The sequence below is a fragment of the Ceratotherium simum genome, chromosome 28, assembly GCF_057802395.1.
Source record: "Ceratotherium simum simum isolate JZ-2026a chromosome 28, ASM5780239v1, whole genome shotgun sequence".
NCBI lineage: Eukaryota > Metazoa > Chordata > Mammalia > Perissodactyla > Rhinocerotidae > Ceratotherium > Ceratotherium simum.
In genome coordinates, this window is record NC_141927.1 from 385973 (window position 1) to 403118 (window position 17146).

At 51.1% G+C, this 17146-nt stretch overlaps 1 protein-coding gene across 2 annotated transcripts in view; it reads right to left on the reverse strand.

Moving 5' to 3' along the window:
- TDRP (testis development related protein) overlaps positions 1 to 3844 on the reverse strand; it is a 61889-nt gene extending 58045 nt beyond the window's left edge. Inside the window, exon 1 of one of the 2 annotated variants that reach the window (XM_087418263.1) lies at positions 3692 to 3844. In XM_087418263.1, the coding sequence (XP_087274389.1) occupies positions 3692 to 3790 (99 nt within the window). In that variant the 5' untranslated portion in view covers positions 3791 to 3844. The remainder of the gene's footprint in view (positions 1 to 3691) is intronic. The other variant, XM_087418264.1, reaches the window with a different exon arrangement.
- Between the last annotated feature and the right edge of the window lie 13302 nt (positions 3845 to 17146).

The window sequence follows — 17146 nt, forward strand, 5'->3', positions numbered from 1 at the left end:
GGAGGAGGATTGACAATGGATGTTAGCTCAGAGCCGGTCTTCCTCAGCAAAAAGAGGAGGATTAGCATGGATGTTAGCTCAGGGCTGATCTTCCTCACACACACAAAAAAAGTTGTTAATTAAAGCCCACATTCTATTGTAAAAGCCCAGGCTCTTCCCGATACACCATCCCACAAGAAGAATGCTAGACCTTAGAGCATTTACTTTCCGAACTTAGGAGCTCACGTAAACCACCAACTACCTAGTTTACTCCACTAACAGTAAACTTCAATAGACCCCTCCCAAAACTATCCAAGAACAATTCTGTGCAATCTAAACTCAGGTTTACTATCCCTCGGTTCTTCCTATCTTCAAAGCAGATTAAAAAACACCTGAAATGTTCCCTGACTTTTTTTCTTTTTGGAATGCCTACAGAATATGTCTAAGCCTTTTAAAATTTTTAACATGAAAATATGCCAAAAATTCTCTGAGGTTTGTTTTTAAAGGCATTAATTTACAGCTAGCTAAATCCTTCTGCAGTCCAGCTTGGAGCAACTGAAGAACCAGTCTGAACTGCATCATGTCGAACATACCTCTACATATCCTTCTTTGCTACTGCACAAAACTCTGAGGAGCAGAGGTTAAGAAAAAAGGCTCAACAATCTCAAAATTCATGAGAAGACGCCCAATTAGATAAATTGCAGCATTTAACATTATACAGTCTTAAAAATGAATTTTTTTCCGGCAGCAGTGCTGAAATAGGAAGTACTCACGTATTATTAAGGGAACAATTCAAGGTGCAGAAAAATGTTCACGGTGGGAAAGCAAACATATGATTTTAAACACACACATGTATATGCACAAATGTTTCATGGGCAGCTATACAAAAATAGTAACAATACTTCCCACTGGAAAGAGGGAAGAAGTTAAGACCTAACATTTAACATCCAGAAATCTTTTACCACATGCATAGCAGTTTCGTTTTTTTAAATACACTAGTTAGACTCATTAAAACCTGTCTCTTTGTTAAATGACTGCAATGAATGATTCACCTTATAAACCTCACTGTTATACTTGCATGCAAAATAGATGTGTATGCATGACATAAAAGCCAACAGCCTAAAGACAAGCTCGGAGAAATTTATTTTCTACAGTGTTAAAACTATTTTAGTAACAGTCAGTGTTTCTTAAATCCAAGTAAGGATTTTGAATGCCTCACATTTCAAACTTATTAGAACCTAACATTAAGCTATTTTTTTTCTTAAACAACACAGATTATAGCTGTGTGACCTCATTTTCAAGAAAGTCGAACACACCGGATAGGAACGCAAACTAAATACCTTTCTAGAATAAGGCAAAGCGTACTCTTAGCCTGCATGTTTAATATCAAGGGGCTGAATTTTTTGCAGGGTAAAGGGGCTGAAAGACTGAAAACAAAACAGAACTGAGAACTTCTTGCTAATGAGACACTGACTTTAACAGATCCATTAAGTCCTTCTGGCATATTAATTCCTACTTCTTTCAACCTTAAAATAAAACTTTGTAGGCAGAAGTTTTATGGTAGACTTGTCATGAATTTTAAAATTTAATTCTAAGAGAAACTGGCTTTGGGATAAAGATCAATCCTCCTGAACTAATTAACTAAATTTAGAGTATGACTAACCTGTCACGATTAAAAATGTCTGTTTTTCTATAGCAAAGTTTTTTCAACACATTAAACCATAGATACTCTTAATAAAGTAACATAAAAAACACAGTCAGATCTCACTCCGAGAAGATAACATAGGAGAAAATCCAGATGACCTCAGGTACGGCAATGACTTTTCAGATACAACACCAAAAACATGATGAAAGAAATAATTGATAACCTGGACTTCATTAAAATTAAAAACTTCTGCTCTGCAAACGACAGTGGCAAGAGGAGAAGAAAAACCACAGACTAGGAGAAAATATTTGGAAAAGACACATCTAAGGACTGTTATTCAAAATACACAAAGAGCTCTTACAACTCAACAATAAGAAAACAAGCAACCCAATCTAAAAATGGGGCAAAAGATCTGAACATCCAAAAAAGATAAATGGATGGCAAATAAGCACATGAGAAGACACTCCACATCATATGTCACTGAAGCAACCATGAGATACCACCACACACCCATGAGAACCACCAAAATCCAGGACACTGACATCACCACACACCGGGAGGATGTGGAGCAACAGGAACTCTCATCCCTGCCCGTGGGAATGCACAATGGTGCAGCCACTTCCGAAGACAGTTTGGTTTATTATAAAACTAAACATCCTCTGATCACAGGATCCACCAATCACACTCCTCGGTATTTATCCAAGGGAATTAAAAACTTATGTCCACACAAAAACCTACACACGCATGTTTACAGCAGCTTTATTCAAAACTGCCAAAACTTGGAAGCAACCAAGATGCCCTTCAGTAGATAGATGGATAAATAAACTGTGGTCCATCCAGACAATGGAAGATTATTCGGCACTGAAAAGAAACGAGCTATCAAGTCATGAAGACATGGAGGAACCTTACATGCATATGACTAAGCGAAAGAAGCCAATCGGAAAAGGCCACACACTGTGTGATTCCAACTACCTGAACAACATTCTGGAAAAGGCAAAACTACGGAGACAATAAATACATCAGTGGTTGCCAGGGGTTAGGGGAGAAGGAGGGATGAATAAGTGGAAAAAGGAGGTTTTTAGGTCAGTGAAACTAACTCTGTAACCAGGCATAAACCACATATAAAGTCTCATCATTATATTTAAGAGCTGCTGTTTAGAGTAACCATAGAATTGTGAAATTTAAAAAATACAAAGTGAGGTAAACACGCATACTATCATAAACTTCTGAAGGAGCCATAGCTAATGCTTAATCAAATCCCTTTCCCAGAGGTGGGAAAGGCCTTTAACTCCTGTAAGAAATGTCAAGACGAAGCCACTTCAGTCCCCAAGGGAGAAGCACTCTCCTCAACTATTGACGAGTCCTGAGAAGGCGGATACAGAGCATCATTAATTCCCTAACATCCTAACAGCCGCAGGAGAGGGTTTCCAAACATTACACAAACAAACAAAATTTCACGACCATCGTCAAAAAAAAAAAAGAGAGAGCTGCATTTCGGACCTCCATTTCCTCGCACAGGAACAGGAATACTGCACTGGGGGAAGGGGGGGCATATGCAATGCAGCGGGATCCCTTCTAACTGAAACATTCTACACGTTCCAGGCGTGTCCCCGAACTCGCAAGGCCGGTGCCTTCCCATTTTCTGCATAAAGGACACCTGCCCTCCTCCAGACAACCGGAGGTTTCAGAGACGGACACCGTCGTGCAAGCACGTACGCAGCCCCCGCGCACGCCGCCGTGGTCGCGGCGGGCCGTCACCGCCGCCCACCGCCCAGGACCCGCCCGCTACTCCAGCGGCCGCGCTCGGGGCCGGTCACCTCCGCGGGGAGGCCCCGGCCGGAGCCGGCATCCCAGGGCCCCTCCCAGGCGGGGGGCCGCCCCGCGTGCCCGACCCGCGTGCGGGGGCGGCGAGGACGCGGGGCTCACTGCCTGCTAACGCGGGGTCAACACGGAGGGCGGCGGGCCCCGGACAGGCCCGGGCACCCTGATAGCCGCGCGGCCGGGCCGCACCTGCGCCCCGCTACCTGTGCGTCCTCATTCCCGCGCCCCCCACCTGCGCCCCCTCACCTGCGCGGCGGCGGCGGCGGGCGGCGGACCCCCCCGCAGGCCGTCCTCGTCCTCGGGGGGCTCGTCCAGGAGCACCCGGCTCCGGCCCAGCTTCCACATGCTCCGGGGCGGGCTCGGCGTCCGTGCGTCCGCGCGCGCCCTCCCTGGCCGGCCCGGCGCGGACGCTCGTCGGCGGCTACTGCGGGACCCGGACGCGGCCAGTGGGGCCGGGCGGGGCCGGGCAAGGCCACCCCCCCACCACCAACCGGGTCCCCGCCCCCGACCGGACCCCCGCCCCACCAACCGGGTCCCCGCCCCCGGCCGGGCCCCACCGACCAACCAACCGGTCCCCGCCCCCGACCGAGCTCTCCCCACCAACCCGGGCCCCGCCCCCACCCGGCTCCCCCCCCCCACCAGGTCCCCGCCCCCGACCGGGCTCCCCCCACCAACCGGGTCCCCGCCCCCGACCGGGCACCGCCCACCAACCGGGTCCCCGCGCCGACCAGATCCCCCTCCACCACCCGGGCCCTCCCCACCCCCCCCCCACCACCAACCGGGTCCCCGCCCCAACCGCGCGGCCCCCTCCCCGACCAGACGCCCCCCACCAACTGGGTCCCCCCCCCCGCCCGGGACTCCTCCCCCCCCACCGGGTCCCCCACCAACCGGGTCCCCGCCCCCGACCGGGCCCCTTCCGACCAGCCACCCCCCCCACCCGGGTCCCCCCCCCCGACCAGCCCCCCCCACCAATCGGACCCCACCCACAACCGGGTCCCCGCCCCCGACCAGGCCCCCAACCCCAGACCCAAGCAGGCCCACCTCCAGACCAGACCACCATCCACCCTACGCCTCACTGCCCCTCATCGTCCCCCAACCCGAGGTCACCGCCCCCGGGACAGGCCCCGCCCCCGACCCCCTCCTCCCAGCGAGGTCACCGCCCCATCCCGGCGAGACCCCTCCCCTCACACCACCTCCGCCTCAGGAGGCTCTGACCTCTGGACCCACAAACGCCGGTCACCTTACCCCGAGCCGACCTCTCTCACCGCGAGCCCCCACTCATCTCAGACCGCCCCCGCTCACCCCTCACCCCGGCCGACCCCTCACCCTGAACCCCCACCCCGGGACCCCGGCACTCCTCACCACGGCCCCCCTCCCCCCGGGACCCCTTTACCCCCTGCCCTTCGTCACTCTGACCCCCCGACCCCGGGACCCCGGCCCCCCCTCACCCCGAGCCGACCTTTGTCACCGCGGGCCCCCTACACCTGGCCCCCACTCATCTCGGACTGCCCCGCTCACCCCTCACCCCTCATCCTGACCCCGACCCGGGACCACCTCAACCCTCACCCCTCACCCCAGATGCCCCTCTCCCCGGAACCCTGGGACCCCCTCACCCTGGGACCCCCTCACCCTGGGTACCCGTCCCCCCGGGACCCCCCACCCCAGTCCCCCTCACCCCGGCCCCCCCTCACCCCGGCTCCGGTCTCCCCGGGACCCCTCACCCCAGGACCCCCCTCACCCAGGGTACCCCTCACCCCCGTCCCACTAACCCCGGTCCCCCCTCACCCCGGCTCGGGTCTCCCCGGCCGACCCCCACCCGGAGCTGACCCCTCACCCTTGGCAGTGGGCGCGGCCATGTCCGCAGGGCGGCGGCGCGGGGGGCGGGGCGGCCTGCCTCCGGTCACCGTGGCGACCGCCGCCGGACGCGGAGCGGGCGCAACGCGCATGCGCAAAGCCCTCTGCCCGTGGGGCGGGGTGGTCGGGTTTCGGGTCGCGGTTCGCACCCGTCCCGGTACCGGCTCGAGAAAGGGGCGCGAGCACCGCCGCCCGCCTGCCCAGGACTGGTGACCCCGTCATAACTTAGTCCGGGGTGACGTCCACCGGCCCTCCCGCTGACACCCCCGCCCCCCGGCGGGGCCCACGTGGGTGCCCGGTGTCTGCCCTGTGGGCCGACCCCGAGAGGCTGTGGGCACTGGGACCTGCCGGCAGCTGTGTGCCCGCTCCGGCCGCGGCCTCTGCGGCCTGGGCTCGGCCGGACGGCGGGTGGACGGCGTGCAAACGCATGAGGAGGAGCAAGCGGGAGCTGTGTAGTGTCCGCCCTCGGAGTCCAGGGTCCAGGGGCAGAGGGGGCAGAGGGGACAGGGGAGCTGCGCCCGGCCCCCCTGCCGACCGGACCAGGAGGACGGTGTGGCCTCACTGGCCCTTGAGCCCCGTCCCTCACACCGGGCAGCCTGACGCGGTCTGGGGGCCCAAGACTGTGAACGACTTTGAGGGTTTCCTGACCGCTGACCAACAAGTGAGACGTCCACGCGGTATAGTTTACAGGCGACTGGAGGGACTCTTGCAGGTGATTTTGACCACCTAGCTGAGGCAGGCTACAGTCAGGCACAGTGGACACGGCGGGACCCTGCCCCAACCTGGAGTCAGAGGGCCCACCGTGAAGCGGACGTCCTCTCGCCGCCACGGAAAGTCAGAAGCAGGGGCGGCCCCTCACCAGTTCCAGGGTACAGGATTACTTTTATTTCCTGTCTCAGAAAAGAGCCAAACCATAAAATACAAAAAGACACTCAACTCATTGTAATCAGGAAAATGCAGATTAACACGAAATGCTGTCTTTTTCCATCTGTCGAAGTGGAGAACATCTATTAAGACATCTCCCCTGTTGGGACCCTGGCAGGGAAACCTCCACAGGCTGGAAACCGTACAAACCTCAGGAAGGCAAATGTGATCTATTTGTTAGTATGGATCAAAATTTTAGTGTGCACACCCTCCTGCCCAGCAAATTAACTTATGTAGAGAAACTTTTCACTCGATATACTTCAGTATTGCTTATATTTTCACACCAAAAACTCTAAAAAAAAAAAAAAAGAAATCACGTGTATCTTTTGGGTTTTTCCAGAAGTGATTAGCAGCAAAACTTTTAAAATGAAAAGAGGGGGCCGGCCCTGTGGCTTGGTGGTTAAGTGCGCGCGCTGCAATGCTGGTGGCCCGGGTTCGGATCCCGGATGCGCATCGAGGCACCACTTCTCCGTCCATCCTGAGGCCGAGTCCCACATACAGCAACTAGAAGGATGTGCAGCTATGACATACAACTATCTACTGGGGCTTTGGGGGAAAAATAAATAAATAAAATCTTTAAAAAAAAAAAAAAAAAAAAAAAAAAAAATAAAATGAAAAGAGGCTCTGAGTTTGTCTTTGGGAGAGGCCTGCAGGAGCCCCAGGAACAGACCCAGTGGAGAGAGGCACCGGGACCCTTACAGGGTGAGTGGTTAGGGTCTGGAAGGTGCCAAGGAACTGAGCAGGATAAGCCAAATCTTAAATATCAACCAGCCACCTGGAATGCAAGGCAGTGTGGAATGAGCCCAGAAATCCCCACCTTACATTCTCAGCGAGTCAGAGGATCATGAGATCAACAGTCACACACACCTCCCCCACCCACCACCCCCAATATCTCTGGACCCACCAGGCAAAAATATTACAAAATGACGCAAAACCACAGAACCCTTACTAAAGAATACTCTACCTGGTAGAAATTAAAGAATGCCTTCTTCATGGGAATATATAAGAATGTTAAAAATTTATATAGGCACGCCTTTGCAAACCAGATCAAGTAAGCTTCACCCTCTGGGCTGGAAGGAATTGCAATGCATCGACAATGTGGCAGTGGTTATCCTATGCACTAGCAGCACAAACTGGTCTGTACCCCCGGGCCCATAGGGTACTGTCAAAATAAACACACTGCATGCACAGACACTGATAAAATTCAGAAACCGTAAAACAGCAGTTACAGAACAAAGCCAGGATCCAAACACAGCCCCTCAAGGACACGGCAAACAAAACATGGAAAACCAGCTCAGAACACTTGAACAAATAACACGGACCCTTTTCTTCCTGCGAAGAGGCCGTGGCCTGTGCCCAGACCACTGGCTTCCTTTCAGTCTGGCATATCCACATTTCTGTCCTTTTAAGATTTTCCTTGTAAGTTAAACTGTGACCCCTTGCAAATCCAGGCCAATTTGAAAGAAGGCCAGGCTCAGTAAATCAAAAACCTACATTCCAGAACATTCTAAACAACATTTCGCATTGTTTCTAGGAGGGCATGGCAGGGAAGGGTCTCTAGGATTGTGGGAGGTGGAAGGCCAGCACCCCAAAGCACGGGCCCAAGGCAGGGAGGGAAGCAGACACTGACGGTCTGATGAGCATCTTCGGGCATCTGGAATTCTGAGACGTGCTTCTCATGAGTCCCAGGAGTTTGACTGTCATCATTCACCCATTTATGAGTTTTATAACACTAAGTCATGCTATTGTTCAAGTTTGTAAGAGGTGTACTTTACACAATTTGGTGTCACAAAAATACAGCCTTTACACAGAAGAATTCATTCCTGGATCCAGAAAGACATGGTTACAGAACCTTCCATTTACTGAGCCTTCCGCTGGAGGAAGCTACTAATTTTAGCCTGAATTGTCCTTATTGGCTAATACGGCCCCTGAAAATTCACTGGTGTAGAAATGCTAACTTTTTACTTAACAAAGATCAAGTGTGCCATCCCTGTCTGAAGTGAGATTTGACTCTGGCAAAATTAATTTTAAATGAGAGTACGGTCTGGGGTACCACATAGAACTTTCTAGCAACCAAAGCTGTTTGCAAAGAAAAGAACTGCCTCAGGAGACATCGAGTTCCTGGTCCTGGGAGGTGATGGAGCAGAGGCTGATCTGAAGAGGGAAGACAGTTGGGCTGCCAGTCCTTTCGACTCTGAGATCGTGTTATTCCGGCGAGGTGGGTCGTGTCTCCTGTCTACAGACGCCTTCCTCCAACAACTGTGAGCCACGGAGGCAGGCGTACCCAACAGAGTTTGAGCTCCCATGTCCTAGTTGCGACACTCACCACGTCCAAGACCCACGCAGAAAATGCCACTTTCTCCCGCAGTTAGTTTTTATTAATGTCAGGGAATGCTCCTTGATCACACCTGGAGAATTGAGGTAATCTGTCAACTTTAAGATCAATATGGCCTTGAAGATCAACCTTCACATCCTGATATATTAAAATTTATACCTAATATTCTCCCAATCACATTCTCCCTGTACTACCCTTAACTGTAGGTATACATTCAGAGAACACTCTATGCCTTTCATACCTTCTCTGTAAATACCTCTCAGATACATTCTATACCTCGTGTAGTGCTGAGAATAAATGTGTGCCAAATAAATATTGATCAACTAATTCTCTCAATTTAACACTGTTGATAGAACTAAAATTGAAAACTACACTGGGGCCGGCCCCATGGCTTAGTGGTTAAGTGCGCGTGCTCCGCTGCTGGCGGCCCGGGATCGGATCCCGGGCACGCACCAACGCACTGCTTCTCCGGCCATGCTGAGGCCGTGTCCCACATACAGCAACTAGAAGGATGTGCAGCTATGACATACAACTATCTACTGGGGCTTTGGGGGAAAAATAAATTTAAAAAAAGAAAAAGAAAACTACACTAATGTTTATTGAGTACTTAACTGCATTCACTAGTATTTTATATGCATTATTTCATTTAACAGAAAGAACACAGAATTGGGAGCACATTGACCTGGATTACAATTTTAGCTCTACTTAGAAAAAACAAAACCTGAAAGGATTTGCACCAAACTTTAATACTGGTTACCTGTGGGAAGTAAGCTGAGGGAAAGAGTGAGAAATTTCCACTCTGGTTTATGTAGTTATTTAAATGAATTATAATACATGTATATACACACATCATATCATGTATAAGTCAGATATATTATATCTAGTATGTATTATTTATGAAAGGTGTTCAAAAAGTATTTGCTTTTCCAAATTTTTAAGAAATTTGCTACTCTATAAAATATAAACAATTTGCACATTGCAACAGATAGGGAATTTACAACAAATTTAAATTAAATGTGATTGGTTTGTTCTTATTTATTGCTCTTATTTTTCATGTTAAAAACCCTACAACAACCTCAGTGACTACATCCAAATATATACATAACCATGTCAAATATATAAAAGCACATTCCTGCAATTAAATATAATGTACCCCATAAATATTACTAATAATTCCATATATATTTATGTGAAGTTTGAGTTCTGTTTTTGTACTTTTCTATATTTGTCAAATTAAAAAGTTCCTTGGCAAATACAGATAGCTTTGCTCTTTGACTGACTAACTCTGTGACTGTGGGCAGTCATCTGAGCATTCTGAGCCATTATCCTGTCAGACAGGAATGAGAACGCCTCACAGGTACCAGGGCAGACGAGCTAAGGAGGGGACGGCTCGTCTTCAGCATGAGGATGCAATGTGCTTTGGAACACACGTGAGGCTTTGGGAGAGTTACTGACCCTTTCTGAGCCTTGTTCCCCCGTGACCGGAGTGTGATTCCTCTACCACTTGTAAGGCTCCCCCTGGCACAGCCTCTAACTCCGAGTCTGTGGACAGGATAGCAAAATGGAGAGACGAGTGTCAAGGCTTCTGACACGGAGCTGGGAGGCCATAAAGGAAGTGGGGCTTGTGCGTGCCCACCATGTCTCTACCCAGAGGGAATGTGACTTTTTTGAACTGTGCCTCAGTGTTGTCATCCTGATCTTTCAAGAAATATGCTTTCTCCCGTAGATGAGAACTTCTGCCTTAGCGATGGCCTTAGCAACCAACCACGTGCAGCCAAGAACTGACAGCTGCTGCCACCAACACAAATTTTGCAGACCCTGTGTGATTTATCTCTTTCTGGCTTTATAAACCTTTGCCTCCTTTGTCTTCCTCTGAGCACATTTTGGAATCTGTGTCTTCTGAACTGCAGTTCTACTTGCCCAAATAAATACCTGCTATTGCATTGTAGTGGGTTTTTCCTCGGTCCACAAGTCTGGATAACGCAGTACGGAAAGCACCTGCCCTTAGCGACCCACGTCAGAGCTCATTTACTCATTTAACAAACACGCCCTGTGAGGCAACAAAATTCTCTCCTTGACCAGACTCTAGTCCGACTCCTCCAGGGCCTCAACCTTCAGTGTCTGACCCTCAGGGTCGGTCCTGCAGAGCCCGTGTCACCCAGTCTCAGCAAGAACCTTGCTCAGTCGGCTCAGCTGGAACCCCACCCTCAGCACCTGACCACCCTCAGTATCTGATCCAATTCCTCACCCCACCCAGGTGAATCTGATGGCCTCCTGCCTTCAGCAAGAATCCTGTGAGGTCAGTTTAGCCAGGAGCCCCCTCCCCCGTGAGGCTTCCTCTGAGTAGTTTTCCATCCATGCTCCCACCTGCCCTTGGATGGCCATCCCACTGTCCTTGTGCTGGGAGTAGAGCCCCATCTCTATCCCACTGCAGCACCCGTCTCAGTGGTCCCGTGAACAAGGTCTTCCACGGCCTTGAACAAGTGTCTTGTCTTAAACAGGTGGTGAAGCATCAGGACACAGCCTTTGCTCCTCAATAGAGCAGCATTCGCCCCTCACATTCTGAAACTAGGCACAGAAGCACAGAAAAGTTGAAACCCCCCACCGGCTCCCCAGTCTCCCTCCCAGGAGGGTCTCCCCTCAGCCGTCTCCATCTAGGACCTCGCTTTCCCAAGGACTGGTGGTTACCTCCACGTCCAGTTAGTGTCCATTCTCTTCGTCACCAGACCAAAGGCCAATGCCTTTTAATTAATTCCTGTTTCCTTTCAAGAAAACAATAGGAGCGTAACAACAGAATAAAAGACGACGAAGAACAATAAATACACTTGCCTTCCACACATGGTAATTTTTAAAGCACTTTTGTATCTGGCGTCTCATTTGAATCATTCCCAATATCTTAATTAACAAGGGTAATATTTATTCCCTTTTAAAATTATAATCATTTTCAAAGGTTACATTGTATTTAAATCATATCTACATGCTTTTAAAAATGTGGAAACTGAAACTCATAAACGTGCATTTTTAAAACCGGAACCTGTAATCGCAGACAGAACAGCAGAGGTTAAGGCCCTGATGTGGAAGCAGCTGTCAGGAATGCAGGCTCCCCCAGTGGCCAGCTCAGCTCGGGGACTTGGGGTAAATCACACCATGTCTCCTGCCTCGGTTTCCCCGTCTGCGAGGCTAGAGTAAGGACAGTTCTTACCCCATGGGGTAGCTCAGAGGACCTTAAAACAGTGCCTAGCATCCAGTAAGTGCTCACTAAGCCTGAGTCACTGGGGTCAGTATCAGAGTCTTGCAGAGTCACCTGGGAAGCCAGCAGCCAGGCCCTGATTAGAGCACCAGCTCCTCTGATAACAGGGAGCAGATGAGCTGGGGCGGGTCTACCGGGGCACAGAGCTGATAAGACCCGGGGGCCTGCCCTGCTGCGCTTCTCCTTCCCCCGCGCCACCGGCCCCTCTCCCAGGCCGACTCCCCTCCGCCGTCCGGCCCTCCCCAGCCGGCTGGAAGCTGCAAGCTCTGCTCCTGGCTGAGGAGCCTCAGAATTGCTGTGCATCCCCTCCCCTTGGGAGGCCCTGCCAGAGTGGCTTGAGTTCAGGCACCCTCTCCTTCTTTCGGGGGGGTGGAGGTGAGGCGGGTAATCAGACGGAGGGGAGGGAGAATCCTGTGCTTTCACTCATTATCACCGTCAGTACCCGGACAGAAAACCGACTCTGGAATTGGCACACCAGGCACTGCCTGTGTACAGTCCTTCAGCGAGTGTAGAACTGTAGGGCCGCCGGGCTGCAGGGCATGGGGGAGCTTTTAGCCAGTCCTTCACGGAGGCTTTAGGGGAGGAAAGGTCTCCCTCTGCTGTCCTGGGTTCCACAGCTGGGCCTGTGACATAAACTGACAACAGGCAGGTTAACAGGAGAAGAGGCGTACACAAGTGTTCGTTGTAACATGACTTGCACGTGGCATCACAGGAAAAACGCGAGTCCATAAAAAGGTGGAGATTTGAGAGCTGTGACCAGGTCCACAGGGGAGGGTGCAGGCCTCCCAGGGGAGAGCAGGTGGCTTTGGAGAGCTGGCTGGGCCCTGAAAGGGGAGTTTGGTGGAAGCGTGCCTGGGTGTGGGGTTGACTTCCAGTCTCCTCTCCTGGACGAGAGTCTGCCCTCCTGGCTGGTGAGACAGAGGAGGGGCCCTGTGACAGCCGTTCTCTCTGGAGCGTCTGTCTGCAGGCAGATAAGGGGTTCAGAGAAAGCCTCTCCAGGCACCTGCTGTTTTCAGGAGCCTTCAGCTCAAAACAGTCAACACACCAGAGCAGCATGTTTGGGGGCTGCAGGTCCTGCACTCCTGCAAGGCGAGGCAGAGACTCACCTGGAGGTGAGCCAACATGCAGACCCCCAGCTCTGGGTGCCCAGCCCGCCAGCAGAGTGCCTTGTCTCCAGGCCTCTGCCCATTTTAATTCACACACACACACACACCACACACCCCCTCCATACACACACACACACATACACGCACGCACATACATACCACACACACACAGACACACCACACATACACACACGCACACACACACACACCACACTTACACACACCACACACACAGAGACCCACCACACATACCACACATGTATCACACACACACCCCCATACACACACACCACACACACGCACAGACACACCACACATACACACACCACACACACAGACACACCACACATACCACACACATATCACACACCCCCATACACACACATACCACACACACATCCCCATACACACACATACCACACACATGCACACCATACACACACACATCACACATACACACACCACACACACAGACACACCACACATACCACACACATATCACACACCCACCCCATACACACACATACCACACACACGCATACCATACACACACACACCACACATACACACACCACACACACAGACACACCACACATACCACACACATATCACACACGCACACCCCATACACACACATACCACACACACACACACCATACACACACACACCACACATACACACACCACACACACAGACACACCACACATACCACACACACATCCCCCATACACACACATACCACACACACACACCCCATACACACACACACCACAGGGACACCATATAGACACACACACACACCTGCCTCTCCCCGTTGTACCCATGGGGCCGTGGGGGAGGACTCAGGTAGACCTGAGCGGCAGCAGCCACAGGCTTCAGAGAATAACGGGGTTTCACTGAACCCACAGTAGATCTCCTCTCACCATTGAATTTGCCATTTTTTTAAGAGGTCAATTGTAAAAACGACCTTTTAGGAGCAACAGCAGGACGACGATGACACAGCCTTCAGCAGAGGGCTGCTGCCCCTCCTGCTGGCTCTGTGCAAATTCCAGACACAGAGGAGCAAAGCATGACCCAGGCAGGAGTCAGGTGCTGGGCGGCAGCTCCATGTGCGCCCAGAAACGCGGGCCAGACAAGCTGAGGAAGTCCAGGCGTCCACCAACAACGTCCCCGAGTCACAGCGGCTCTCCCGGCTTCCGCCCGTGGAGGAGAGCAGCTTCAGTTGTGCATTTCCTGGCTCTGGCTGCCGTCAAAATGCAATGTCTGTCTCTTCCTTTCTTTTTAATAATTGTATTTTTAAAGCTTTTTTCTTATACAACTTGCCTGTCCCTTTTCATTCAGTTTAATAGCGACACCTTTGCTACACGTACTGGTGTTAAAATATTCGATATCTTTTAAAAAATATTTATTGTGTTTTTTCCTGCTTAGAAGAGTAATGCTCATTCACAAAAGGCAACTTGGTAAATAATGAAATGCACAGAGTAACTAGAAATCATCCAATTTGCAATAACTTAATAATCAAGCTAAGCAACTTGGCACTCCACCAAATGCAGGAAAAACAGCACTGCTGTTTTGCAAAATTTTGTGGTTTAAACTCTTAACGTGATTCCAAGGCCCTGCTCGCTCCACTGCCCCCAACCACACAACCACAGATGCATCAAGTCATCCGTCCGTGCCCTGGGGGTCAGCCTGCGCCCCAGCGGACAGAACCCTCTCAGGTCTTGAGAGCTCTCACTTATCAAACATCAGCCTCTTTCCCTCTCCCTTCTTTCTCCGTCCTCATCCTGGCACAGACCGGAGACAACCTGTGGCCAAGCTTACCTGCTGGGAGTGTGTCCCATTCTCTCTTCCCCAGCATTAACTCCTGAAATCCACAGGCCAGCTCGTATTCAGCCTTCCTTCGAGTTCCTGGTGCATGTGGGCCCTAAATAAACGCCCTGTGGACCCCTTCTAGGATGCCTCTCTGGGTCAGCACCTTCTTGGAGAGTTCTCCATGTACCTCCATCCTGATGAAAGGGGTACTGACACCACAGGATCTTGCTCACAGCTAACTTTACTCAGTGGATAACCAACCCTGACTAAGCCAATCACATTTTCCACTACAGGAGTTCAGTTTGGAGGTACTGCAGGGGAGGAAAAACTTCCCTCCATCCTCTTAGGTGCTGTCTCTGGGCCTGAGAATTAAACTGACATAAGGCTGATTAGCAGGAGAAAATCACACACATTGTATTTAATATTTTTATTTGTACATGGGAGACTTCATAAGAAAAATGAAGACCCAAAGAAGCAGTTATGACCCAGAGCTTATATAGGTTTTAAGCAAAGATATGAAAAATTTGTGGGACTGTGAGAAGACAAAGGGGCTTGGGCTGGGTGGTAACTCGTGGGAGGGTGACTGGGAAACATGCGGGGACCTGACGGGAGATCAGGGCTCTGTCAGCAGGTTGGTTTGTCCAGGTCCATGCTGGCATCGACCCTGTCTCTGGTGATAAGAATGTCCCGCTCTTCCTGGTGCAGGGAGGCACCTTCCTCTCCGGAAACTTCATGACCCACTTTCTGGCAGGACGGGCCCATAGAGCCCATCCTGCTCTGCTCCTCAGCGCCTGCAGCTCAAAGAGATCAATGTCCCAAAGCCGCGCATTCTGGGGTGCGTGTTCCGCACCCTTCAGTGGAGACCCCGGGAACCAGACCCCGGTGGTTGGAGGCAGCACGTGAGCCAGGAGCAGTGCTGTCACCCGGAAGCAGGGCGGGGACCCCGTTCTGCCCTGTGCTCACCCACGTGCAGAAAGCCTGTCTGAGGAGAGCTGAGCAGGGCAGTCGGGCGCTCGGAGAGAAGCAGGGAGAAAGCGTGTGCTGCTTCCAGCCCCTGATTCCAGTCCATTCGTGGCCTCAGCTGGGATCCTGCTCCAGCGATGGACCACATGTCCCGTACTCTCCTCGTCAAGTCTGCTCTGCCTGAGCCCGTCTGAGTTCTTTGTTGCCTGCTGCAGTCAAACCATCGCCAGGACTGAACGTTGGAAGGAGGGACAACACTCACTTCAGTCACCGGATGAGGATAAAGCTGGCCTGAGAGTTGGGATTCAGGAGAGTCCCTCCCCCGTGACAAGAGCAGGTGAGAGTGTGAAGAGGATGCTGAGGGTAGGGGATGGAGGAGGGACACTCCCCCTCCAGGGGCTGGGTGGGTTGGAAGTGTCAAAAGTGACCAGGCGTCCCTAAATGGTCACGATTCCACGCCCTTTGCGGTGACTGAGGAGAAAGGGCAGAGTTGAGACCTGAAGTCCAGATCCTTCTCCAGAACTCCAGCTGCAGGGACCATGCCCAGCTACATATGTGAGAAGACTTTTCTACCTGACACCATTCATTAAGTCCCCAAAGGGGGACATCCATACACTGAAATAGGGTGGAGACGTTTAAATTCAGTCTGTAACAAGATTTTTTCCAAAAATTAAAGGAAAAAGAAAACAAACGTCTTATTCTATGAATTATACATGCTCATTTAAAAAAGAATCTAAACAATACTAAAAAAGCACCAAAATAAAGTAAAATTAGCATTGAATCCTGCCACTCACAGTGTGGTAGGCAGAATGATGGCCCCCAAAGATGTCCACGTCCTGATCCCCAGAATCTAAGAATATGTTTGCTCACGTGGCAAAGGAGAACTAAGGTTGAAGATGGAACTAAGTTTGCTAACAGCTGACCTTACAATAGAGATTATCCCGATTATCTAGGGGGGCCCCCCGTGACAAGGTCCTTGAACGTGGAAGGAGGGAGAACCAGACAGAGAGCAGCATGAGAAAGACTCGACCAGCCCTGGCCGGCTGTGAAGGCAGCAGGGGCCGTGGCCAAGGAAAGCGGGGGCCTCTGCCAGCTGGGAGAGCAGGCACAGACTCTCCACCTCCCCCAGAAGGAAACGAGCCCTGCAGAGGCCTTGATCTTCGGCCAATGGGACCCACCCCACACCCCTGACCCCCGGAACTGGCAGATAATTCCTGTCGTTTTAAGCCACTAACTTTGTAGTAATTTGTCACAGTGACAATGGGAAACTAATACATGTAGATAAGGTTCACTGCCTTTGGGGAAACCTCATTCCAAATTTCTATTTCAGTGTGTACAAATTTTTCTGTTCACTCTTTTTTCTGCCTTTTTAAAAAATTACATGCTCAATTCAAATTTTGCATCCAGCCTTTTTTCGCTAAATGTCATATAGTAAGAATTTTCTAATGACATTAAA